Source organism: Aquarana catesbeiana, linkage group LG10 (genome assembly GCF_042186555.1).
Source record: "Aquarana catesbeiana isolate 2022-GZ linkage group LG10, ASM4218655v1, whole genome shotgun sequence".
Taxonomy (NCBI): Eukaryota; Metazoa; Chordata; class Amphibia; order Anura; family Ranidae; genus Aquarana; species Aquarana catesbeiana.
The window spans coordinates 139632795-139658767 of NC_133333.1; the positions used below are offsets into that span (position 1 = coordinate 139632795).

Below are 25973 nucleotides of genomic sequence, written 5' to 3' on the forward strand. Positions count from 1 at the left end.
GGCCCAAACAATATGTTATGTGAGCAGGGCAGTGACGTCATCCATCCTGGTAAGTGCCACCACTGGGCTTATCTGTGGTGAACTCCTGCAGTGGGGAGATGGTCAGGGAACCTGGACTGGTAAGTATGCTGTACTGGCAAAGGCAAGCTATTAGAAGGCACTGCCATTTTGTACTGAAAATTAGCAAAGATAAGTAAGAACCCCAGTTTTTTACTTTCTTCTGTACCTGGGCCATGTTCTGTGAAATGTTACATAGTTAGTCAGGTTGAAAAAAGACACAAGTCCATCCAGTTTGTCTTCTCTGGCAGTCATTTTCTTTGGCACTAAGCTCTCATAGACTTGTATGGGACAGTCCCAAGAAGAAGCTCCGGCATCCAAGAAGGTCCAAGTCTATGTTCAGAAATGCGGAAGAGGAATTATGGCTCAAGAAGTAAACATTGCACAGGGCATTGCTCTAAAACAGAGGTTAGTAAAACATTGGGGTGGTGGGTGTTAGTGCAAGTTAACTCAGGAGTGGTGGATTAGAGGAATTTACCAAAAAAATGACAGCTGTCCTTAAACTACAATGTCAAAGTATATGTAAACCTTAACAATGAACTTCTCTTACTTGCTTGGTTTGTTCTGTTAAAAATGTAAAGTATTTTATGATATTATTTGTTAAATGCAAAAGAAATGTTGATCTTGTCAGGAAATCAGAACTATCAATTTGTTCTGTCCCCTTTACCTACTGTATGTTATCTCAAAGATTCTATGCAGCCCTTCCAGGTTTTTATCATGAGGCTACTAGTTGTTTGGCTGCCTATGCTTTGGGGATAAAGACAGTTGGTGTGATTGAGTAGTTTAGCAAAAGACAACCTCAAAGAGACAAAAGACTTCTGTTCTATTGACAGCTAAGGAGATTTGGTGTTTTATACTCCCATGAAAAGCTACCTTTAAAACTAATTAAGGCAAATCGAATTAGGTAAAATGCCCCAGGGAAAATCCAGTACACAATGTTTGAACTATATATTTAAAACAGTTTGCTTTAGCGTCCAATCTTAAAACAAGGAAAGATAAATCTGGCTCAACCTGCTCTGCTACCTTTTATAAAACACATAAAGATCAGCAGACCGCATGATGCATTTGTATGTGATGTGTACACTGGATATTATAATGTACATGGTAAAATTCATGTAGTATATCTTTTTTCAACCTTACTAATATTTAATAATATTTTGCTCTGTAGAGTTTACCGGGAAAGTTAACCACACACAACCTATCTCATCTCAGGAAGATCCAACGCCTATCTTGACGATTGATGGTAATGCAGAAACGAAAAATAACCCTAATACAACCCAGAAGTACAACAATTCACAGCTGGAGCCACCCAAAAAAGACCTATTTTTCTTTAACAAAGTTGCTGATGTTTTGAGGGTGTTTCCTTCAGGACTAAGGATTGAAAAGTTGAAGCAACATGTCCTTAACACTCATCACACTGACTTAGAAGCATTAAGCAAAGACCTTGGGTATAATGATATGCAAAGTATGCTAAAGCAAGTACCAGGCATCACATCTTTAAATGGTGATGTTTTCTTTGCTTCAGATATTCCTAAATCTAAAGAACAACTTAAACAAGTCAAAAAAGTCAAATTCTCTGAGAAACTTATGGTTGATTTTTTGAAAATGTTTCCCTGTGGGCTGAAAGTTGATAACCTAAGGCGACACATAAAAAAGCAATACAAAACTGATTTGATGAAATATAGCCAAGAAAATGGCTCTACAGATATGGTTGACATGTTGCAAAAGGTACCAGGCATTAAAGTTTTAAACAAAGACCTTATTATTGCTTCGGCTGTTTATAAAAAGTCTAACAGTAAATCTAATGCCACCACTAAAACCATACCTGTCAAATGTCCAATTAGTGCTACCCCTGGTGTGACAAAAAGTCTTCAGGTAAAAATAAAGACCCCACAGGTCAATCAGGCTGTCACTAAACCAAGTAATACAAGGCCCACTGGAACCAGTCAACAATTATCTCTACCTACTCACCATATTCCATTTACAAATGCAATGATAAACAGCCCTCAAAATGCGCGTCAACAAATATTTCTACCTGCTTGGCAGATTCCAATAACGAATGCAACGATTAACAGCCCTCAAAATGTGAATCAGGGATTACGTCCAAATATGTCCTATGCTTCAGCCTGTGCAAGTAATTTGAGGATGAATCAGATTAATGTGCAGAGTCTACAGTGCCCTCCAACCTTCAATGTGCAGAAAGCTCACGCTGCCAAAATAGCACATCCTAATCACAAGGAAGCGCCCAAAGATGTAATGCAAAGTTCCAACATCAAAGATAAACTTCAGCTACTATTGAAGTCTCATTCCAATGGACTATCCATCTTCCAGCTGAAAAAATTATTTCTTCTTAAGTTCCAACAACCACTTGCTTGCCGGGGAGCTTCAGTGAGAAAAATCTTGAAGAATATGGAGGATGTAGCAAACATAAAAGGAGTAGGAGTCCAAATGAAGGTGTTTCCAGTACTTTCAGAAGACAATCCATCAGCAAACATATGTAGTGGTAAGTATCACTTGCACCATGCGAAAAAATGTATTTTACAGCACCAACGGTAGTATTTGAGACTAGAACCTACAAACTATCTAATATTAAAGAAAACTATAAGCCGCTGCTGCTCTGATTTGGATCCACTGTCAAAAAACAGTATTTAAACCATAGAAAAAAGGAGAGCAGCACTGGCTAAAGACTGATCCCTTAGTTGGTCACCCCCTAAAATAATGATAGTGTTATGAAACCAAACCATCCCTGTTGAAAAACCTATCCAAAAAATAGTGACTATTGAAATTAATATTACAATTATGGAAATATCGTATTTTTCGCTCCATAAGATGCACTTTTTCCCCCCAATAATGGGGGAAAATGTCTTTGCGTCTTATGGAGCGATTACTGACCTGGCACCGCCGCCATGTTACAATACTGGGCCAGCGGCAGGGCGGGCGTCTCCCGCGAGCACCAGACGATCTCCCGCTGGGTCTGTCACTCAGCCACAGACAGAAGACAGAGCAGCCCAAGCGGCCGAATGGAGTACGGCCACGGCGGCCGCTCGGGCTGCTCTGTCTTCTATCTGAATGACAGGCGGATGCATACAGGAATGTCAGTCTGTGCGAGGTGGAGATGGCACAGGTAAGGCTGCATTTCATGGCACTGATCAGGCTGCATTTCATGTGCACTGGTGAGGCTGCATTTTATGGGCACAGGTCAGGCTGCATTTTATGGGCACTGGTCAGGCAGCATTTCATGGGCACTGGTAAATATTTTAGTACACCATTTGAGTAGCAAGTAACACGGTATAAAAATGCAACACTATAGCAATAGCTAATATTATGAAATAAAAAATATGCAATCAAATAAAGTGCTAGTGCAATGCAAATTGATGTGACACAATATATAACAAATGTGCAATATGCTTATATCATAAGGTGCAATATATGCAAAAATAAAGTGCTAATGCAGTGCAAAACTACAGTATAAAAAATATTCAAAAAAGTTCATAAAGTAAAAAATCTAAGTCCTCAGTGATGAAAAATAGAAAGTCCTATAAAAACTCAAAGAAAAAGTGATCAGTCTTTTTTTTTTTTTTTTTTGTTTATTTGTAACATTTTTAGAAATGTTACAATTCTGTACATAAAGTGAGGCATTTCAACATATAAAGAGCATTACATATGCAAGTGAGTGAGACATATCAAGAGCATGGTATAGTTAGATAATAAAGTTTTCCATCTTGAATCAACTACGCATATTTATTATACCATACAAAATAATAAAAGAAAGTGGAATATCTGAAAGACAACATATCTAATAGTTAGCTCCAGGAGGGTCAGGAAATTCAAGTGTCATCAGAAATATAACATGTGGTATAGGTGAAACCTGGCATTCAATATGTATAGTTTTCGTGGGAATATTCAGACTCATCCCAAGCTTTCCATATCTTATGAAAAGAGGGTAATGAGTCTTCAATCATTGCAGTCAAGTGTTCCATCCTACGTATATCAGCCATTATTGAGAGAAATTGATGGAATGTGGGGGGTGAGATGGACAGCCAATTTCTAGGTATAGCTCGTTTTGCAGCTAGTAGAATGAAAAAAGTTAGCTTCTCTAATCCTTTAGAGGTACCCGAAGGAGGAAGGCCTAATAGAAAGTGTATGGGGTTTAGAGGTATGGAGGTGTTTAATAAATTTTGCAAGAGCTCTTGGATTTGAATCCAAAAAGGGCTGATAGAAGAGCACTCCCAAAAAATGTGGAAGTGAGTGCCCGTAGTTTCATTAGACCTCCAGCATTGTCTAGGGGCGGTTGGGTTGCGGGCGTGTCTGGGGTTCTATACCAGAAAAGCAAAATCTTAATTGCAGTTTCTCTCTGCACTACACAGATTTTTGACAAGGACTCACAAATTTTTCCGAGTCTATTAAAGATATTTGCCGTTGTACTATATTGGACTATTTTTTCATATAGTTATGGGTGGACTCCATTAAAGGGGGATTCGTGTAAGATTTTATATATGGATGAGATTAGTTTGGTTTCATATGGTCCATTGGCGCATAAAAGTTTGAAGTCGTGGGCTTCTCTAGAGATAGTAAGGGGAATTTAGAAAGGAAGAAGTGTTTAAATTGTATATATGAGTACAAAAGTGATGTAGAGAGTTGATGTTTCGCTTGGAGGTCTGCAAAAGACAGGAGTCTACGTGTCACTGGGTGTACAAGTTGTCGCAATTGAAAGATTCCTGCATGAGTCCATGGGAGCATCCGCACATAGGACAGTCCATCAAGGATGTCCGGATTGAAGAGTACATTCAAGAACGGAGGGCAGGGAGAGGAGAGGGAGAACTGCTCCGAGCATTTCTTCCAAGTAGATAGGGTAAAAGGCATTGGAGCCAAGCATAGGGATCTTAGTTGAGGCATGTATTTGGTTGAGGAGGGCCATAACATGTAACATGGATATACGGAGATGGTAACCCCCCTTTCAATCTCAGCCCATCTATTTGGGGCCTTCCTAGATATCCAGGAGATGAGATGCATAGTAATATTTAATGATGTCTGGGGCAGCCAGACCTCCCCTATTCTTTAAGACTAGGACTACTGAGCTTGCAATCCTATGGGAGGCGTTATTCCATACAAAGGGGAGACATTTCCTTTGGAGAGCCTTCAATTGCGACATTGGAACTGAGATTGGGAGCGTCTAAAATAAGTATAGGAGTTTGGGAATCGACATTACGTTAATTCTTCCAAGGAGAGATATAGGGAGAGAGGTCCATTGATTTAAAAGACATGTTACTTCTGTGAACTTAGGGGGGAAGTTAGCTTGATATAGGGAAGAGTAAGAGGGTGTGATATGGATGTCCAAGTATTTAAGTGTGGAGGTGCACCAACGGTATTTGAAGTTGTATTGAAGACAACTGAGTTGGTCCGGTGGGATGTCAATGTTTAGAGCATCAGTTTTTGAAGGATTAATCACGCTCTGCTGTGCTTCCTAAGCCTCGTTCTGGCTCCCCTCGAGCGGCCATGTCATCTCCATACCTTAGATGCCAGACGAGCCTAACACACATCACGGCACAGCCTGTGACAGGACCGGGCGTCCCACTTCCCCCACTCCCGGAACCCACACCTGGCCAAGACTATCTCAGCAGTGACCTCATCTCTGCTCGGTGTGCTACTTGGATGAGGTTTAAGGAGAAACCGCTGTGCCCCACCACCTCACACCATTCTCATTGGATTTGATGTACTGCCAGCCGCATGTGGACTTGCTGAGACCTGCAGTCCCTCTCCTCTCTTCCAATCCAGAGACATGCTTGAACGCAGATGTGCAGTCTTTCATGTGAGTGGATATTGTTTTTTATAATGCGATATTCAGAGGCGCCCCTTTTCTTGTTTCTTCTCAGATTTTTTTGAACCTTGCTTCTGGTCCTCTCGGTGGCAGCCCTGCCAGACTCGTCTATATATATATATATATATATATATATATATATATATATATATATATATATATATATATATATATATATATATATATATATATATATTTTCATATATATATATATATATCTATCTTTGCCCCTCTGGACTATTAAGGAACACTTTATAGAGGTATTGTTGCATCGCGCCTGTTTTACTTGTTTAATGCAGTTGCAGATCGTGATAACAACTCTCAATTGTTCCATAGTGGGGGATTCAAGTAGGTGCATCTCTGCGGATCTCAGCTGGGAGATGAGTTCAGCTTTCAGTTTAGTGGAGTCCTGTTTTAAACGAGAACCCACAGATTTGCACTTACCTCTGAAAAAAGCCTTATGGGCTTCCCACAGGGTGGAAATCTCCGAAACCGAACCTTCATTCAATTGAAAAAATTCAGACAGTTTTTGTTGTAGTTGGGGTTGAATCTTGGGGTTTCGTTTTAAGGATTCATTAAGACGCCAATGACAGGTTTTGGGCATTGTGGCTGACAAAACAATATCTAAATCAATGGGTGCATGGTCCGACCAAGGGATAGGATTTATCTTTGATGAGACTGCATAGGATAGTAGAGGGGCAGTTACAAAGAAATGGTCTAGCCTAGAATATAGCTTATGAGGGGGAGAATAGAATGTGTATTCCTTTCTGAGTAGGGTTTCATAAAGGTTGTGAGATCTAGTCGATTTACGGAAGGAGGCAGACCATTTCTGAGTTTGGATCCGTGGGGTGTCTTGAAATAGAGCACATCTATCCTTGGTCGGGGACATGCACACATTATAGTCTCCTCCCATTATCATAAAAGGCTGTGAAAAGGACTGCAGCTTCTCAAACACCTTTGTAAGGAAACCAATCTGTCCCACATTCAGAGCATAGATATTAGCCAGGGTATTTTGGTGACTACAACTCAGGAGAACAAATCGACCATTGGGGATCCAGATAGGAAGAAAGGACATGTATTAGGCTGGCACGTTTAATGAGAATTGCAACTCCAGCTTTCCCAGAGGGATCGGAAGCCATAAAGGCAGAAGGGAAATGTTTGGAGGCAAACTTAAAGGAGCCACCATGTCCGAAATGGGTGTCCTGAATCATAATCACCTCCGTTCTAGAGGACCTAAATTCCATTAAAACTTGCCACCTTTTCTGGATGGAATTCAGGCCCTTCACATTGCAAAAATAGATCTTAATAGCTATAATACATCAAATAGGCATATAGCTAATGGGCTGCAGACTGTGAACAAACAGATTTTGATCGGTGGTGCAATAAACACAAAGACATTAAAGCATTATCCCAAATGTAGTTGAGAAGCTGGGTAAACCAAGTGTGGCAAGCCGTGTATGGGCTAGTGTAATAAATCCAGCAAAAAATACAGTACATAAAATAATGTGATATAAAAAATGGTCTGTAACTGATAATAGGGTATGAGTACCCAGTAACTGTGCAAACAACATAATCAAATGCAGAGAACAAATCAAAAATCCAATAGATGTGCCAAAAATATATAATGGTGTGATGTATAACTGATACTAAAGTATAACCCAATTAATGTGCAAACAACATATGCAAAAAAACAAAGTATCATAATCAAAAGTCCAATAGATGTGCAAGGAGCACAAATTAATGTCCGTATGCCAGAAAAAGATAAAAATAACTATAAAGATAAAAAATCCCAAAGTGACTGGTGCAAACTCAAAAATATAAATGGTGACAGCCTGTTCGAAATTCCAGTGCCAAAAATAAAAAAGACTTTCTGTGCTCCCCTCTCGTAATTGCACTCACCAGAGCGCCTTATAACTGCAGGGGTGAAAGGCGTATGAATGGGATATACTCCTATCCCTACTGGACCAATCCCGGGGTGTATCCTCCTCCACAACCTGGTACAGCTGATCGGGTCTCCGCATAGAGTCCTGGTCCCTCCTAGTCCCTCCTGGGGTGAGTAGCGTAACACGGGGTATATGCAAGCTATTAGTAAAAACACTAATGCTATTTCTTCTTTCTCCTCTGCAAGCTGGGGATGTTTGGGTATCCACATGTAATTTAACAGAAAAAACAGACCCTCATAGCGTACCACCATTAAAAAGAAATATTTTATTCATAAAAAATATATAAAGGCAATAGCCTGGTAAAACAGGGTGGGGAGCTACAATGCTCCAACAGATATGCAGGGTAAAACAGGATACTCTCCGGGTCTGAACAGCGTGAATTCCATAGACCGCACCGAGAGAAACAGGAAGTGCCAGAAGTGACGTAGTACATACCAAGAGTCCCGCCTTATGCGTTTCGTCATAAGACGTCGTCTGATGCACATCTATTAGATTTTTGATTTGTTCTCTGCATTTGATTATGTTGTTTGCACAGAAACTGGGTACTCACACCCTATTATCAGTTACATACTATTTTTTACATCACATTATTTTATTTACTGTGTTTTTTGCTGGATTTATTACACTAGCCCATACAAGGCTTGCCACACTTGGTTTACCTAGCTTCTCACCTACGTTTGGGATAATTCTCCCTTGTATCGTATTCCATTACACCTGATCTACCATATGTGTGAGTTTTACCTTTACCCACAATTGCTGTTGCATGGAACAGTGCCATTTCCCTCTCTATGTACCTTTTTATTGTAGATTTCACTTTGTGAAGTTTGTTTTAGGGTGGCAGCAGTTCATCTCACTCCTAAGCATGGCATCCTTGCTTATTTTACAAAGACATTAAAGAGTATATGTTGAAATGGTGCTAAAAAAAAAAGCACTGAAAACCAAAAGAAGGTAAAAAAAAGACCTGGAAAATCAGGTAGACTAAACCAAGAAAAAAATTGAAAAAAATCATATAAAAACATTTTTTTGAGAGGCCTGAAGAGAAAAAATTCTTCAGGGATTCAAGGCGAGAACCTAGGACGTTGGTGAGGGGCATGGCTGCCTGCAAGATCTGACGGTGGGGTCCCTTCTCCTCTGAGATAGTAGGTAACAAAGTTCAGTGGGAGGCAACCAGCATAAGTAAAGGTATAGTAAAAACTTCAAAAATTTCAGGAACTGTAAATACTTCAAAACAGCTGGAAAGAAGAACCTCTAAGTAGAGGAATTTGACTCCCGTAGTGGAGTCAGTGGCATAGACAAACTAATCGTTGTCTGTCTATGGTAGTGAAAAAAAAAAACGCTGGAGGTGGTACGTTCTCATGTTGGGAATGTGGAAGGGTTAGCTCATTGAGGGGTTGAAGAGGCCCTCTGCGATCTCAGATGAACTGGGGTCCAGATCTTGGCTGGTGTCGTGAGTGGTTTGGGGTTCGGGACAGGAGGTTGGAGTTCATCCTCTGGGATGGGTGGGAGTCCCAAATTGCAGACGGAGGAATCACTTTCAAAGAGGTCTCTCAACGAGAACTGGACACCATCATTAGAGGCAGACAGACGAAAGGGGAAACCCCATCGATGGGGTACTTGATGCTTCTGTAGATGAGTGGTGACAGGACGAAGACTGCAACTTTTAGCCAATGTGATGGGGGAGAGGTCGATGAAAATATGAATCTTAGCGTGTTTAAAGTTTATGCAAGATTTCTTGCGGATTGCGAAAGAGAGAGCTTCCTTGCTTTCATAGTAGTGAAAGTGGACAATAATGTTTCTGGGGTTAGAGCCAGGGGGGAGGCTTGGGAGCCAGGGATCTGTGGGCTCTGTCAAGGTACCAATCGATGTCTGGGATGTGGGTTGCCAGGGTGACAAATAGGCCCAGGAGGTATGAACGCAGCTCTTTGTCACTAACAGACTCAGGGACTCCACGAATCCTTAAGTTTTGACGGCGTTCCCTATTCTCCAAATCCTCTTGTTGTAGTTGGAGTTGTGAAACCGTGTGTTTCATGGCAGCATTGTCTTCCTCTAAAACATGTACATACTAAATTAGTTCATAAAATTTGTTTTCTAAAGCATCAGTGCGTTCCCCAAGTAGATCTATCAACCCTCTGAGCTTGTGTGCAATTTTACCCACCTCTTTGGCTATGTTGTGAGTCAGATCCTGGAGTAAGGAAGCGTTCCATGAGGTGACTGGGCCGGATCTTTGACGGCGGGATAAATCCGCAGTATATACCTTTTTGGAAGTCAGTCTTTCCCACAGGATGCCTGGCTGTCGGTGGGGTTGCTCCTGAGGCTTAGGATGATATAGTAGCAGTGCAGGAGCTGCGGACAAGGAGACAAGGACCGGAGCTCTGCTCTCACGTGTCCGTCATCTTGCACACCGCGCATGTGCCTCAAAGTGATCAATCTTGTACGAGAGTGCTATATTCCAAACAATATAGATGACACCCAGTGAGATTCTTCACCGATCAACCTAAATGAACTCACCAGAGTTAATGGCTGGTCTTGTAAAACCAGCTACTGTGCTTATTACTGATCCCTTTAGACTAGTAGACTGCAAGATGCTGGCTTCCAGTAGGATCCTCTCTCAGTGGGTCCTTACATCCAGGTCCCAATCAGTCATGTAGGTCAAGTAAAAGGAAGGAAGGCTCTCATAGCGTGAATCCATAAAATGCACAAGCTTTTTAATAAAATTATTTAAGAACACTCACATTTACAAAGTTTCAACCCGACACTAGGGAAGTACAGCTTGATTATGGTACCATTTGTCCCTGGACGAGGATTCAAGCTGCAGGTATGATCTGATGAGCATGGTGATTTCAGCGTCCCTGTCCCGTCCCTATTTCATCATCCGTCATCTTCTCGGAGCAGAATATTTTGTATTTCATAATAGTAACTATTACCATAGTGTTGCAATTTATATATTTCGGTAGCTGTCATTTTAATTAAAAAATTTAAGTAGATTACACTTCTGCTTTAAGGCATTTAGGTTCAAGTATTTAATTGGTTTACAAAAAACACTTCATCCATCACTCCTGAGATGGTGGGGTTGAGCACTGATGACTAAGCCCCACTTAGCAATGTCCTGGGAGTACTTAGCAACGTCCCTGGGAGTATTCCAGTCAAGCTTCATAAGGTATGTAAATGGCCTACACCTATAGCAAGGGCATCTTTCATCTTTAGCCAGAGTTGCACAATTTGTTTAAATCTACAAACATCCCTTACCTGCATAGATAGGATGTTTGTAACTGTCCTTTTAAATTATTTTTCTAGGATATATTATTAGTTTAATCCACTCTATTTACTTATAAACATATCTCAAACTGAGAAAAAGTTGAACTAATTCAATAATATCAAATCTACCTTGTATGCAGACAAAGACTGAAACTAACATTTAAAGTGGAAGTACACGTCTTTTTTTTCAAAAATTTGCTGATAAGCAGGGTATTTATGACAGAAGAGACTCTATTGGTCTCCTCTGCGAAAAATGCATCCTTTTGCCTGTCAGCCATCAAGTACAATGAGCCGTGCCATACCATGTGCAGCTCAGGGAACATGTATGACCCTGATCTGTGCCAAGGCGATGTGACTCCCATGCGCTTGCGTGGGAGTTAAATCATCGCGGCCCAGCCTATCAAACGGCCAAAGGCATTGAAGCCGTAAGGAAGACTGGGCAAAGATGGAAGCGCTGGAGGGCTTGTTTGGCAGGTAAGTCTGTCATAATTTACTAATATGCTGTTCATACTAGCACATTATGCCACCTGGGGGGGCCCTAAAAATAAAATTATATAGCAGACTTTACTACCGCTTAAACCACTTATCATAATTATGTCAAAGGAAACATACATACACTATTAGATATACTTGTAAAAACAATTGGGGTCACTTTTATTCCTATTACAAGGAATGTAAACATTCAAAATTATAATTTTTTAAAATAAAAAGTAAATTAAATAAGAAAAAAAAAAAGTAAAGCGCCCGGTCCTGCCGAGCTTGCACGCAGAAGCGACATAAGTCATGCATGCGTAAGTCATGCCGCATATGAAAACGGTTTTCAAACCACACATGTGAGGTATCGTTAGAGCGAGAGCAATAATTCTACCACTAGAACTCCTCTGTAACTCAAAACTGATAACCTGTAGAAATTTTTAAACGTCACCTATGGAGATTTTTTAGGATCAAAGTTTGTCGCCATTCCACAAGCGGGTGCAATTTTGAATCGTGATATGTTGGGTATCAATTTACTCGGCGTAACATTATCTTTCACAATATAAAAAAAATGGGCTAACTTTACTGTTGTCTTATTTTTTAATTCAAAAAAGTGTATTGACAACTGCCATTTTATTCTCTAGGGTGTCTGAAAAAAAAATACATAATGTTTGGGGTTCTAAGTAATTTTCTAGCAAAAAAAAATGATTTTAATTTGTAAACACCAAGTATGAAAAACAGGCTCGGTCCTTAAAGTGGAGTGCCGCTGACATATTTTTTTTTTTTTAAAGTCAGCAGGTACAAATACTGCAGCTACTGACTTTTAAAATAAGGACACTTACCTGTCCAGGACGCCCGCGATGTCGGCACCCAAAGCCGATCTGTCACTCAGCTCTCGGGTGCTGCCGCCGCCATCTTCGGTAAGGGAATCGGGAAGTGAAGCCTTGTGGCTTCACTTCCTGGTTCCCTACTGCGCATGCGCGAGTCGCACTGCCAATCCGGATGGTCCCTGCTGTCTCTGGGACCCGTGTGTTTCCCAGCAGACACCTGGGGGGGGGGCGTAGATACCCGCAGATTCTGCGGCTATCTATGCCCAGAAGTGGGTGCAAATACCTGTAATATACAGGTATCTGCACCCCCCTGAAAGGTGCCAAATGTGACACCGGAGGGGGGGAGGGTTCCGAAAAGCGGAGGTTCCATTTTTGTGTGAACCTCTGCTTTAACTAGTTAAGCTGAGAATACACACATACATTTTTTTCATTCAGCCTGTAGGCTGAACAAAAATGTTAACAGATTCCTCCATCCACCCTAAACAATGTGGATGGATGAATCTTCCAAAGCGGCCACCGTACTCTGACACAGGGCTGCTGTTAGAAATCATGGAGCCCCGTAGAGCCTACCTGGAAAGGGGCACAGATCCTAGAACTGATCCTCCTGCAGCGCAGCCAGAGGGAGAAAGAGGAGTGGAAGCCAGCAGCACTGTGGGGGGATCCACAAGAGTCAGCAATAAGGCAGCACCGCTGGCCCTCCTGCTTCTCAGGTGCTCAGGCCCCCCTTTTGAACTAATAGGGCTCGGACCCAATACAGAAGGGCCAGCAGTACTGCCTTATCAGCTGCCTTGACAGCTGGTAGCATTGGAACAGTGCCTGCATTTGATGGATTCAGGTGCGGTTTGTTCTGTCTCCTACAAACTTTTAAGCAAAAGATGTAGAGCAGGAGGGAGTCAACAGGGCACAGAATATCGGGTTCATCAGAAACCAGCCAAAATGTGCTCCTTGTATGGCCAGCTTTATGCACAAATGGGCATATTTGCATAGTGTTGTGGTAGTAAATTACTGTACATCCCTGATTGCTTCTTAAAAAACATAATCATTGAAATTATTTATTTTTTCCAGACTCCACACCACAAGGAGCTGCTGTTTCAAGTCTTTTGTTGATAAAGAACAATACAGAGCATAAAAAATACAGTGTACCAGTGCTCCTATCCAGGCAACAGCCTTCCTCTTCTAAGTATAGTCATACAGAGTTGACCGGGGGACACGTTCCAATGTCTAGTTCGGGAGATATTAGTCATAAACAGACCCTTTGTCACACTACTGAAATTGTTAACAATAAATGGGACACAACAACCATTTCACATCCAGCTAATCTTCATCCTGCTGGAGATGCAGAAAACAGCAGAGATGCCCAATGGCCTTTATTACCTCAGAGGTTGAATATTTTAAAAGAGCTCAAACAGAGGGCCAAGGTGTCTGATCAACTCCCTGAAAATATCCCAAACAATGATCTTTGCCTCAAACCGAATTCTACTGCAACATCCCAGCCTCAGGGGAAGGACAACAGTGCACAAAGCTTGTTAAAAGCACACCAGGATCCATCTAAAACCCACTGCAAAATTGATGATAGACAAGAGCCTCAGACTTCAGATCTAGCTCATCCCATACAACAACCAGGCTTTTCTTTTGTATTGGAAGAGACAGGCTTCTCTTTTTTGATGGAAGAAACAAAAGTAGATAAAGAAAAAAATTCCATGGAAAGGGGCTTGGTTGGTCCTCCTCCTAACATTATCACAGATTCAACACAAGTAGTTTTTGAGCTTTCTGGAATAGATGCAAAAAAGAATACACATGCTACACCCATACAACCGAATCAGCCTGCTCATTTCAACATGGCTGCTCCAGAGGCTAGGAGACATTCAAAAAAGGTGCCACAACAAACAGACACTCATCCCGTGACTTCTGGATTTTCAACTCCAAACCAGAAAAGTAACAATTCCCAGTCACAACAAGGCCCAACTCATAACAATAATAGCATTTTTGATCCTTCATTTTTGGACCCAAAAAGACAACAGGTGACACAAGCACAAACACGTTTTACATCTTTGCAGGCACAAGGCATACCGCCTAGCTCTTCCAGTGTGCAAATGGTATCTATGCCTTCTAAAGGACAACAGGAAACATCCAGTTCCAAAAGCGTTTGTGAATTTGAACAGAGAAGGTCTACACCATTGCCATCAAAGCAGGAATTGTCAAATCTGAATAATAAAAGTGGGCTGACTGGGTCTCCTAAATCACAGTCCCCAGAAAAGGTTCCTATTTCAAAAACCAAAATTAAAGCTGGAACTCAGCATGAACCCACAGAAAAGAACCTTACAGGGATACAGACAGCTAGCAATGGTAGACAAGCATTTTCTTCGGTATCGCAAATTCAACAAGTGCCAATGAACCCTTCTGTAGACACCAAAGGAGCTCCTATATCAGACACACTACACAAAGATGTTGATTTTAATGCTGTCAATGGACAAAGTTTAAAAACGCAAAAAAAAGAACATTTACAAACCAGTGATGGGGTTGTTGGAGCAAAAACGCCACCTTCATCAGCTCAACAGAAAGCTAATACTGGCTGTGGTTACACATGTGAGCAAACAGTAACTGAACCTTTCCAAACACAACCAAACGTCCCTGATCCGCATACAAGTTCATCGATTGAGCAGAGCAGATCCTCACCTAGAATACACAAGTACTATAATGGCACTGCTGGTACAGCACCAGAGCAGGAAAAAACATTTACTTCAAAATCAAACCAGCATGTTTCACATTGGGATCCTAGCGTTCCTTCCGTTCTTTCTGGACATCCGATTACACCAACTAACCAGCAGGACAGTTCAGACAATAGTTCGGATGAAAGCACTAAATCATGGCAGACAGATAGTGATCAATCTTGCTGCATATTATGATTTCCCAACAGTGTCTATCCAAATAAACTCAAAATTTTCTGAATTTAGGTGGTTTTGAAAAATGTAAGAAGGGTGTAAAATTTAATTAAAATAAGTCAGCAAATATGGACTTAGTTAAAGTATGCATTTTTTGTTTTGTTTTGGATAGAGCGGAGAGGGATTAAAGCACCTGTCAGGTATTTATTGCTGTCTGTGTCACCTTTAGGGAGATTCACCCTCTCAATTTGCCCTGTTTACCATTTTCTCTGAAAGTAAAATCCCAAATTTTGGGTTGTCCCCTGAAAAGGAAAAGAGGAACCTTCCAATGGGGACACTAGCTCTGGGGACAACTAAGAATTCTCTCACTTTAGAGGGATTTTCCCTCACTTCCTGTTTTGGATATTGGAAAAGAAGTGAACAAAAATCTCCCCAATGGGACACAGGTAGTAAAAAATCTGACAGGGGTTATAACGCGCACCCCCCTATACACTACCCAAAATGAAAAAAAAAATGTTGCCTTCATTTCTACTTTAAAGTGGTTGTAAACCGTTACATATACTCACTGAAATGACAAACCTCAGGTTATACACAGAGATTACACAAATCCTCCCACATAAATTGTACCTGTTTATCTGTAGCCCTCTTTCCTCTACAGCCTCCCAAAGCACACATTTTACACAGCATCTCTGAGCTTAAGAGGCAGGGGGCTGGGACCCCATGTCACACACTGCACAGCACAGAGAAGAGAGTTGAGTGTAATCTGAGACATGAGTGGATGGAAAGGACACACACCCCTCCACACAGTCCCATAGGGAAACATGCACAGCAGAGGATGTCAATCAACATTTGTGTGCTGGAGGAGGGGTGGAGCTGTTCCTGGGGTTCTGTGGTACCAGCATAGCCTGTCACAAGTGACTCATGCGATAGCAGAGGAAGAGAGAGGAGACAGGAAATACACTTGGTGCTTTGGATTAAGGCCAGTACACACTATATCGGGATATGCTGTGTTCATTTCTTCATTTCAGAGGTTTACAACCACGTTAAGCCTCACGCCCAGTTTTCCCAATTTTGTACATTACACTGATGATTGGATAAAGTATTGCTCTCTGTCTTTTTTTGTAAGATTGTTTCTTATTACATTATATTTACCCTCAATTTTTCACTGTGCTGTTTCCTGGTTTCAGATGACCTACCATAGTACTGGCATTTATCAAGTTTTGAATATTTACAGCCCTCTGGCTGTGGACAGAACTATTTTCTTTATTACTTACTTAAAAAAAAAAAAAATGTTATCTTTCATGATGATACAGTATGATATTGTTGTTTGGTATTGTGTTCTGTTTTAAAGGATAGGTGCACTTTCAGTATTTTTGCTTTATTCATCATCTTCTGTATATCAGCTGCAAAGGGAACCTGTTTTGCTAATAGGCAGTTTCAAACAAGGCCTGCAGCCTGGCAGCAATGTATTTCATTTGCTCTCTTATGACATTGACTGCTCCTAAGGATTATTAGGGGAAGTAGATGGATATGAGAGAGATGAGCTGCTTATCTATCCCTTGAAGGCCTTGTGTCTGAAACTCCTAGTCATCAGAAAAACAAGTCAACCATTGCAGCTGATAGGTAAAATGAATAGTTAATGTGGGGTTCCCATTAAAAAAAAAAAAAAAAAATTAAAAGTCAGCAGTTACAAATACTGCAGCTACTGACTTTTAATCGGACACTTACCTGTTCCAGGGTCCAGCGATGCGGGGGATCGAAGCCCCGCTCGTCCACCGCCCTCTGCTTGGCGGCACCGGCATTTTAACTGGGCTCCCGGCTGTGGCTTCACAGCTGGGCACCCACTACGCATGCGTGAGCCGCACTGCGCGCCGTCACTGTCTCCTGGTAACCGGTCCCAGATGATTGACAAGAGGGAGGGTGGAGAGGCGATCTCCCTTCCTGCGCCGAGTGAAGTGCCATCAGGAGCCCAGGCACCGAAGGAGGCAGACTACGAGGGACCCCCTAGCAACAGGCATTTAGAGGTGAGTAAAAAAAAATTTTCTCCAAATGTTTTTTTATTTTTTTTAAGCACTTTACTAATTTTTTTTTTTTGGGGGGTGGAACTCCACTTTAAGTTGTGAAAGAGTGCGTATTCTTTCAACATGGAGTGAATTCTGCTGAGAAGCTCATTCATATGTTGGGACATTAACGATTAACTCAGGGATCATACCTATGTGGTTTTGACCTGTATGCAATATTTCAGGAGCGTACTTTTCTTGTACAGACGCATAAACCTTGGTCCTCTTTGCCTACACATGTCCTTCTCCTTGTCTCCTCAGACCCCGTTGCTTTAATGGGAAATAATCATCCCATCTCCCATGGCAGGCTGGATGGAGAGGCTCTGAGTTTAATTACTCGCCTTATGGCATCACACCCTGGCCTCGCAGGTTGCTAGCTAAGAGGTACTATTTAGCAACTGGATTACCGGTAACTATTACTATTTGTACAGGAAATGACAAGGAAGGGGTTCTCAGGTAGAAAACATCATCAGCAATTAGAGCATTTCATTGCTTCTTTTTCTCTTCTTTCTAAAATTTGACATAATTATAGTATTGAAGAAGGACTACTATAGTGTAGTAGCATACAGTTTATACACAATACAGTTAAAAACTTTACCATAAAAATAGCATTTCATTGAAAAAGTAAAATGTTTTGCTGGAATAACTGCCAAACGTAATTTGCTACATTAATAAAATAACTCATGCTGTTTTAAGTGTGGAATTGTGTGTGTGTTTGTGGTGCACTTTTATGAGACAGATTTGCAAAATTATGCTGTTGAATTTATTTGGGTCTTCTGATTTTTGAAAACAAAGACTTCTACCAGAACTCAAGGCCAGGTACTCGGTAAAACTATAGAATAGGGAAGGTCAATTCTTGATCCAAGATAATGCAAAATCCAGAAGTACTGATTATAACTTGACGATCAATCAGTGATCATCTTTTTCTCCCTAAAAAACAAGAGGGTCAATTGTTAGTCACAGTGAACGGTAGGAGGACTAAGAATGTGAAAATTGATCAGCTGCTTTGGAAATGTTCCATGGATCAGACTAATTTAAGGGCTTGTAGGTCAGGCAAACTTGCAACCAGAAGATCAGCAGTAAATATTAAAGAGTATTTAAACCCAACATTTCATATCCCTGATACACTGTATTGTCAAAAGTATTGTGACACCTGCCTTTACACACACATGAACTTTAATGGCATCCCAGTCATATGCCCCGTACACATGGTCGGATTTTCCGAAGGAAAATGTGTGATAGGACCTTGTTGTCGGAAATTCCGACCGTGTGTAGGCTCAATCACACATTTTCCATCGGATTTTCCGACACACAAAGTTTGAGAGCAGGATATAAAATTTTCCGACAACAAAATCCGTTGTCGGAAATTCCGATCGTGTGTACACAAATCCGACGGACAAAGTGCCACGCATGCTCAGAATAAATAAAGGGATGAAAGCTATTGGCCACTGCCCCGTTTATAGTCCCGACGTACGTGTTTTACGTCACCGCGTTTAGAACGATCGGATTTTCCAAAAACTTTGTGTGACCGTGTGTATGCAAGACAAGTTTGAGCCAACATCCGTCGGAAAAAATCCTAGGATTTTGTTGTCGGAATGTCCGAACAAAGTCCGACCGTGTGTACGGGGCATTAGTCTGTAGGGTTCAATATTGGGTTGGCCCACCCTTTGCAGCTATAACAGCTTCAACTCTTCTGGGAAGGCTGTCCACAAGGTTTAGGAGTGTGTCTATGGAAATGTTTGACCATTCTTCCAGAAGTGCATTTTTGAGGTCAGGCACTGATGTTGGACAAGAAGGTCTCTGCTCTAATTCATCCCAAAGGTGTTCTATCAGGTTGAGGTCCAGACTCTGTGCAGGCCAGTCAAGTTCCTCGACCCCAAATTCGCTCGTCCAATCTATATTGACAAATGATTTGGGCCACCCCTCCAAATCATTTGGTGGAGGGGGATTATGGTGTGGGGTTGTTTTTCAGGGGTTGGGCTTGGCCCCTTAGTTCCAGTGAAGGGAACTCCTAAAGCGTCAGCATACCAAGAAATTTTGAAAAAATTCATTCTCCCAACTTTGTGGGAACAGTTTGGGAATGGCCTCTTCCTGTTCCAACATGACTGTGCATTAGTGCACAAACCAAGGTCCATAAAGACATGGATGAGTGAGTTTGGGGTGGAGGAACTTGATTTGCCTGCACAGAGTCCTGACCTCAACCTGATAGAACACATTTGGGATGAATTAGAGCGGAGACTGCGAGCCAGGCCTTCTCGTCCAACATCAGTGCCTGACCTCACAAATGCGCTCCTGGAAGAATGGTCAAACATTCCCATAGACACGCTCTATGGGACTAAGATTGAGATGCCATTAAAGTTCATGTGCATGTAAAGGCAGGCATCACAATACTTTTGAAAATATAGTGTATGTGTCTGCTGTACCATGTACTTGTATGAAAAGTATCCTGCTCTTTTTGCATTGCTTCCTTTGTGTAAAAATTTTAACTTTTTGGATCATTAAAAGCATTAAAATGCACTTGCAAGCCTTTAATGATAAGGCTCATCAAGGGTTGCAGAATAAAGAACATCAACCAGCTGTGGCTGCTGGTTTGTACTACAGCTGCTGACAACTAGAAGATACTTTGACTGCTATCTATGACTTCATCCACTTCCTGTCAGGTCTCGGAATGCATTTCTGGGGCTACTTCCCCTGTCATAGCAAAACCAATTAGAGTACATCTTGCTCCTAATGTACTAGAATTTAGATCATAGTAATGCCAGGAATAAGTTTGGTTACAAACTGAAAGGGAACTTGTGAATGGTTATTTAAAATTAGTTGTAAACCCTGTACAACCACTTTTACCTACAGGTAAGCCTATATTAAAGCGGAGTTTTGCTGGAAAAAAAATATTAAAAGCCAGCAGCTACAAATACTGCAGCTGCTGACTTTTAATATATGGACACTTACCTGTCCAGGGAGCCCGCGATGTCGGCAGCCGAAGCCGATCCGTCCTTCGGCTCTCAGCTGCTGCCGCCGCCGCCATCCTCGGTAAGGGAATAAGGAAGTGAAGCCGTGCAGCATCACTTCCTGGTTCCCTACTGCACATGCGCGAGCCGCGCTGCGTGTCCTCACAGGTCCCTGCTGTATTCTGTGTCTCACAGAATACAGCAGGGGAGGACTGGGTAGGCGGCGGAAGTGGCATAGGTCACTGCAATCACCGCTGTGATCTATGCCAGGAAGTGGGAGCAAATACCTGTAGTAGACAGGTATCTGCTCCCTCCTCCCCCCTGAAAGGTACCAAATGTGACACTGGAGAGGGGGGGGATCCAAAAAGTGGAAGTTCGATTTTTGGGTGGAACTCCACTTTAAGGCTTACCTGTAGGTACTGGAAATATCTCCTAAAGCTACACAGTTTAGGACATATTTACAATATACGCTTTCGTCAACGTCATCAGTGCATGCGCACTTTAGAAAGGGCACGACTGTGCCCTTTCTAAAGGGATTGTGTCATGACTGCAATGACGTCATGCGACTCTGGCCAGTCACAGAGCCGGAGTCCGCGGCCCCGGAAGGAAGAGGGCTGAAGATGGACGCTTCCAGCCAGCGGGGACAACGGTGATATTGCAGGCTTCGTTTTCAGTTAAGTGACACATAATGGGATCTATGCGATGCATAGTAGCCCATTATGCTTTAACTTCGCAGGGAACTAAAGTGGAAGTAAAACCTATCAGAGTTTATTCCTCTTTAAGGGCGCCAAGAGCACAAGACCCTTCTCTCCTTCCCTTCCAGAACAACAACCCACCTACATGAGGCTTTAACCCTCTGCCATCTTATTCCCCCTCCATGACAGAGGTCTCCTCCGCCATTCCTTTATATCCCCAAGGAAGGAATGTCCACACATAAATAGGATTGCCGCACTTTACTGATGGTATTTAAAAGATGACAAATACAGTCGCATCACATCGACATACTATCAGGGGTTACTCAACAGTTTATTGTCAATCGCATATAATAGATGATCCACAGCAGTCACACATGAAAGTATCCAGCAGCACATATAGCAAGCCATCTTCCCTAGCTCAGTCTCCCTCCACCTGGGATCATTAGTACTCACTGGTTCGCCTTAAGCTATCTGTGTCCACTCACTGTTATTTACAGATAGTCCCTCTGGGATAAGATCACTGCAGACCCTCTACCTGGGTACACCTCTCCCAGGTCCTCCAGGGGGATAATCTCACTCCAGGGAATACTTGACCTAAAAGTCCACCCTAGCCTTCACCACAATAAGGGTCAGGAAGTCTACAGCCAACTCTTCTGGGTTCAGGTCTACCACCCCCTCCTGTCCTCCAGCCCTGTCCAGGGCCTCCACTTGCTGACTACATCTACCTAATGATGGCGTCTCTGACTCCCATGCCCCAACTCCCAACCTAGCCTATATTTGAGCTCTGACTCACCCATGATGTCAGTACAGGAGGGCTCTAGCCAAAAGGGAAGCTACCACTTGCTTATAACCATAGGTGTGCACAGCCTATTGCATTAGTGTGTGCACCCCAAAGCTCAAACACATATGCATGTATGTGCATGTATATATACTGACGGTGTCAGTAGAGCAGTGGACGTTGTCAGTAGGGCAGAGACTGGTGCCAGTAAGGCAGTGGATGGTGTCAATACTTTTTATTATTTTATTTTTTAATATTTAAAAAATAAATTTTGATATATTTTTTTTTTTTTTTTACAATTTTTTTTAGGAGCCCCATTAGGGGCTTTAGTAAAGTATCAGGGGTCTAAACAACAGGAATCTGCACCACATGGGGTGATTAGAGTGAGCCTAGGCACACCTAGCACACCCTGTGTGCATGCCTATTCCTATAAAATTCCTCTATACAGGCTGTAATGGGAACAGAGCCATCTAGTGGGCAGCCAGCTAATTGCATCTGCTTACACAAACTACTACACACTCTTTTTATGGACAAAAGTTTAAATGTATATGTCCAATCATTGGTGTATTAAAGAGGAAGTAAACACTGATGGGTTTTACTTCCTCTTTTGCTCCCCGCAAGGCCAGCAAATGAAAAGCATAATGGGCTAGTATGCATCGCACACTAGCCCATTATATGACACTTACCTGCAAACGAAGCCCGCGCTGTCCCCTGTGCAGGCCACGTCCATCTTCACCCCTCTTCCTTCCGGGGGCCACGGACTCCGGCTCTTTGCTCTGGCCAGAGTCGCGTGACGTCACTCCCGCGCATGCACACAGGAGCCATCAGTCACGGCACACGCTGGGGAAAGAAACAGTACAGTGGTCCATTCCTTTACAGCGCATGCGACGATGACAACATTGGCGCACTACAAGTGAAATATCTCCTAAACAGCACAGGTTTAGGAGATATTTCCACTACCTATAGGTAACCCTTATTCAAGGCTTACCTATAGGTAGAAGTCACCTAAAAGGGTTTACAACCGCTTTAAAAATGAGGACAAATAGCAATTATATAGCTTCATAGTACACATATTCATAGTACATATACCTACGAACAGGTTATAGTAGCAAAGGCCCAGCAAGAGTCCTGGTAGAATTGTGGATACATACCCAATTATTAATGGAGATAGCTCCAGAGGAATCAAATAACACTAAACAACATAAAAGAAAACAAATAAAGACGTGCAGGCCTAGTGCACTATCTATGGCACCAATTATTAAAATAATAACAGTTCCTAATATACCGTTTTATACTGTCACTGGATACCAATGGTACCCCGCACTGGGTACCATTGGTACCCAGTGCTGATTGGCTGACCCCCATGTCTGGTTGATAGGGGGCTTGAAGAATCACTCAGTCCTACCACACTAGTAGTATTCATAGGCGTGCCCACGGGGTGTGCCGGGTGTGCCTGGGCACACCCTAATCCCCTGAGTAGTGTTTAGTTGCATGCCCTCTGTATCCTGACATCTGCCTGGGCTGATGTGCAATGTGTACCCCGCACCACCTGTGAGGCAGTATAACATTGCCGATCGCTTAGTGTGACACTGTCCTCCTGTATAATAACTGCATACAGAGAGAGAGAGAGGACCTGTCAGAATTCATGTATGATGTCGGGGTGGGCGGGACCGAGCAGCTACCGAATACCAGCCAATGGGATGAGTCTGGCGGGGCCGCTACGTGTATGTAGCCCCGCCCCCTTTCTTAAGCTGCTCGGTCCTGCTCGGATGTCACACAGGCACAGCGAGCAGAGTGAAGCCGCCTCCCCCTCCAGTGTTTATGTGTACACAGGGGGAGGGGACCTGCTGTGCCTGTGCCACGCTGATCAGAGGTACTGAATGGGATGGGGGGAGGGGGGTCTGTCTGTGCTGAAGGGGGGTTTATGCTGAATGGGGGGCTCCATTTGTGCTGAAGGAGGGGTGTGCTTAATAGGGGGTCCATCTGTGGTAAAGGGGGGGTTTGTGCTGAATGGGGGGCTCCATCTGTGCTGAAGGGGGGTCTGTCTGTGCTAAGGGGGGGGTCTGTGCTGAAGTGGGGTATGTCTGAATGGGGGGGGTCTGTGCTGAATAGGGGGGGGGGGTCTATGCTGAAGGGGGAGGTCCGTCTGTGCTGAAGGGGGGGTCTGTGCTGAGGGGGGTTGAATAATGTAAAGGGGTCCAGTGGAGCACAGTGGGGTGTTTTTACATTTTAATGTGGGGGGTGCCAGATATATGATCCGCCCAGGTGCCAAATGCTCTAGGTACGCCCCTGTAAACCCCCCCTCTCCTCTGTCAGTGCTTCCAACTAATGCCACCTGTCTATGCCAGTCAGTGCCGCCTGTCAGTTTGAGAGTGCCAATTAGTGCTTCCAATCAGTGCCACCTGTTAGTGCCAATGAGTGCCAGCGCCAACTGTCAGTGCCAAACAGTGCCAGCGCCGCCTGTCAGTGCCAAACAGTGCAAGCGCCGCCTGTCAGTGCCACCTGTCAGTGCCAAACAGTGCCAGCGCCACCTGTCAGTGCCAATTAGTACTTCCAATCAGTGCCACCTGTCAGTGCCAATGAGTGCCAGTCAGTGCTTCCAAACAGTGCCACCTGTCAGTGCCAGCCAGTGCCGCCTGTCAGTGCCAATTAGTGCTTCCAATCAGTGCCAACTGTTAGTGCTAATGAGTGCCAAGTGCTTTCAATCAGTGCCACCTGTCAGTGTCAATGAGTGCCACCTATCAGTGCTTCCAATCAGTGCCACCTGTCAGTGCCAATCAATGCTTCCAATCAGTGCCACCTTTCGGTGCCAATCAGTATCAGTGCCGCCTGTCAGTGTCAATCAGTGCCACCTGGCAGTGCCAATCAGTGCCAGTGCTGACTGTCAGTGCCAATTAGTGCTTCCAATCAGTGCCACCTGTTAGTGCCAATCAGTACTTCCAATCAGTGTTACCTGTCAGTGCCAATCAGTGCCAGTGCTGCCTGTCAGTGCCAATCAGTGCCAATGCCACCTGTCAGTGCCAATCAGTGCGACCTGTCAGTGCCAGTCAGTTACACACCAGTGCAAATGAGTACCACCTGTCAGTGCCAATCAGTGCCGCTTATCAGTGCTGTTAATAAGTGCCCATCAGTGCACTGAGTGCAGGGATGGGGGTGATGAACTCAGCAGCCAGGCACATTGTCCAAGGGTGTGCCGGCCTGGTGGGGCACAAATGAAATCTGTTGATGTTTATTAATGCCACATGCTGATTTTAGTATAATAGGTAATCACCACACTACTATTTACAATAAAGTACTGGAGGTAAAATAAAAAAAGTGTAATTGAAAGGCCGGCCACTAAGCACTGTTATGTGTTCCCACACCACAAAATAAAAAAAAGAAAAGTGCAGTGCTAACTTACTGATCAATAACTTAACAATAATGGTGGAATCCTCTAATATATGGAAATCTCAATAAACTTTAATATTATCACAACACCGATCTCTGTGATACGCAACTTCACATATAATACACATCAAGCTGAGAATAAGACATACTGTATAAAAATAAACTTAGCAAGGATGGTGGAAACCCCTCCTATAGCTATTTACCATACAGATTAATCTCAAGTGAAAATTTTTTTAGTTGGGAGGTTCCCACCATTATAGCACTTTTGAATTTTTATTTTTTAGATCACTACACTTAATTTTAGATATTTTAGTTACTATTGTAATGTGAATTTTTGCACTTGAAGGTAATTTTCCAACACCCTTGCTAAGTCCATGTCTTTATGGGCCTTGCTTTGTGCACTGGTGTGCACTCATGTTGGAACAGGAAGGGGCCATCCCCAAACTCCTCCCACAAAGTTGGGAGCATAAAATTGTGCAAAATGTCTTGGTATTCTGACGCCTTAAGAGTTCCCTTCACTGGAACTAAGGGGCCAAGCCCAACCCCTGAAAAACAACCCCACACCATAATCCCCCCTCCACCAAATGATTAGGACCAGTGCACAGAGCAAGGTCCATAAAGACATGGATGAGCGAGTTTGGGGTGGAGGAACTTGACTGGCCTGCACAGAGTCCTGACCTCAACCTGATAGAACACCTTTGGGGTGAATTAGTGAGGAGAATGCGAGCCAGGCCTTCTCATCCAACATTAGTGCCTGACCTCACAAATGCTCTTCTGGAAGAATGGTCAAACATTCCCATAGAGACACTCCTAAACCTTGTGGACGGCCTTCCCAGAAGAGTTGAA

The 25973-nt window shown here is 42.9% G+C and overlaps 1 protein-coding gene across 2 annotated transcripts in view; it reads left to right on the forward strand.

Moving 5' to 3' along the window:
* The window catches only part of LOC141110926 (uncharacterized), a 65205-nt gene extending 47191 nt beyond the window's left edge, over window positions 1–18014 (forward strand). For both annotated transcript variants that reach the window (XM_073602726.1, XM_073602727.1), the window contains 2 exons: window positions 1226–2560; window positions 13443–18014. In XM_073602726.1, the coding sequence (XP_073458827.1) occupies window positions 1226–2560; window positions 13443–15283 (3176 nt within the window). In that variant the 3' untranslated portion in view covers window positions 15284–18014. The remainder of the gene's footprint in view (window positions 1–1225; window positions 2561–13442) is intronic.
* Window positions 18015–25973: the final 7959 nt, after the last annotated feature.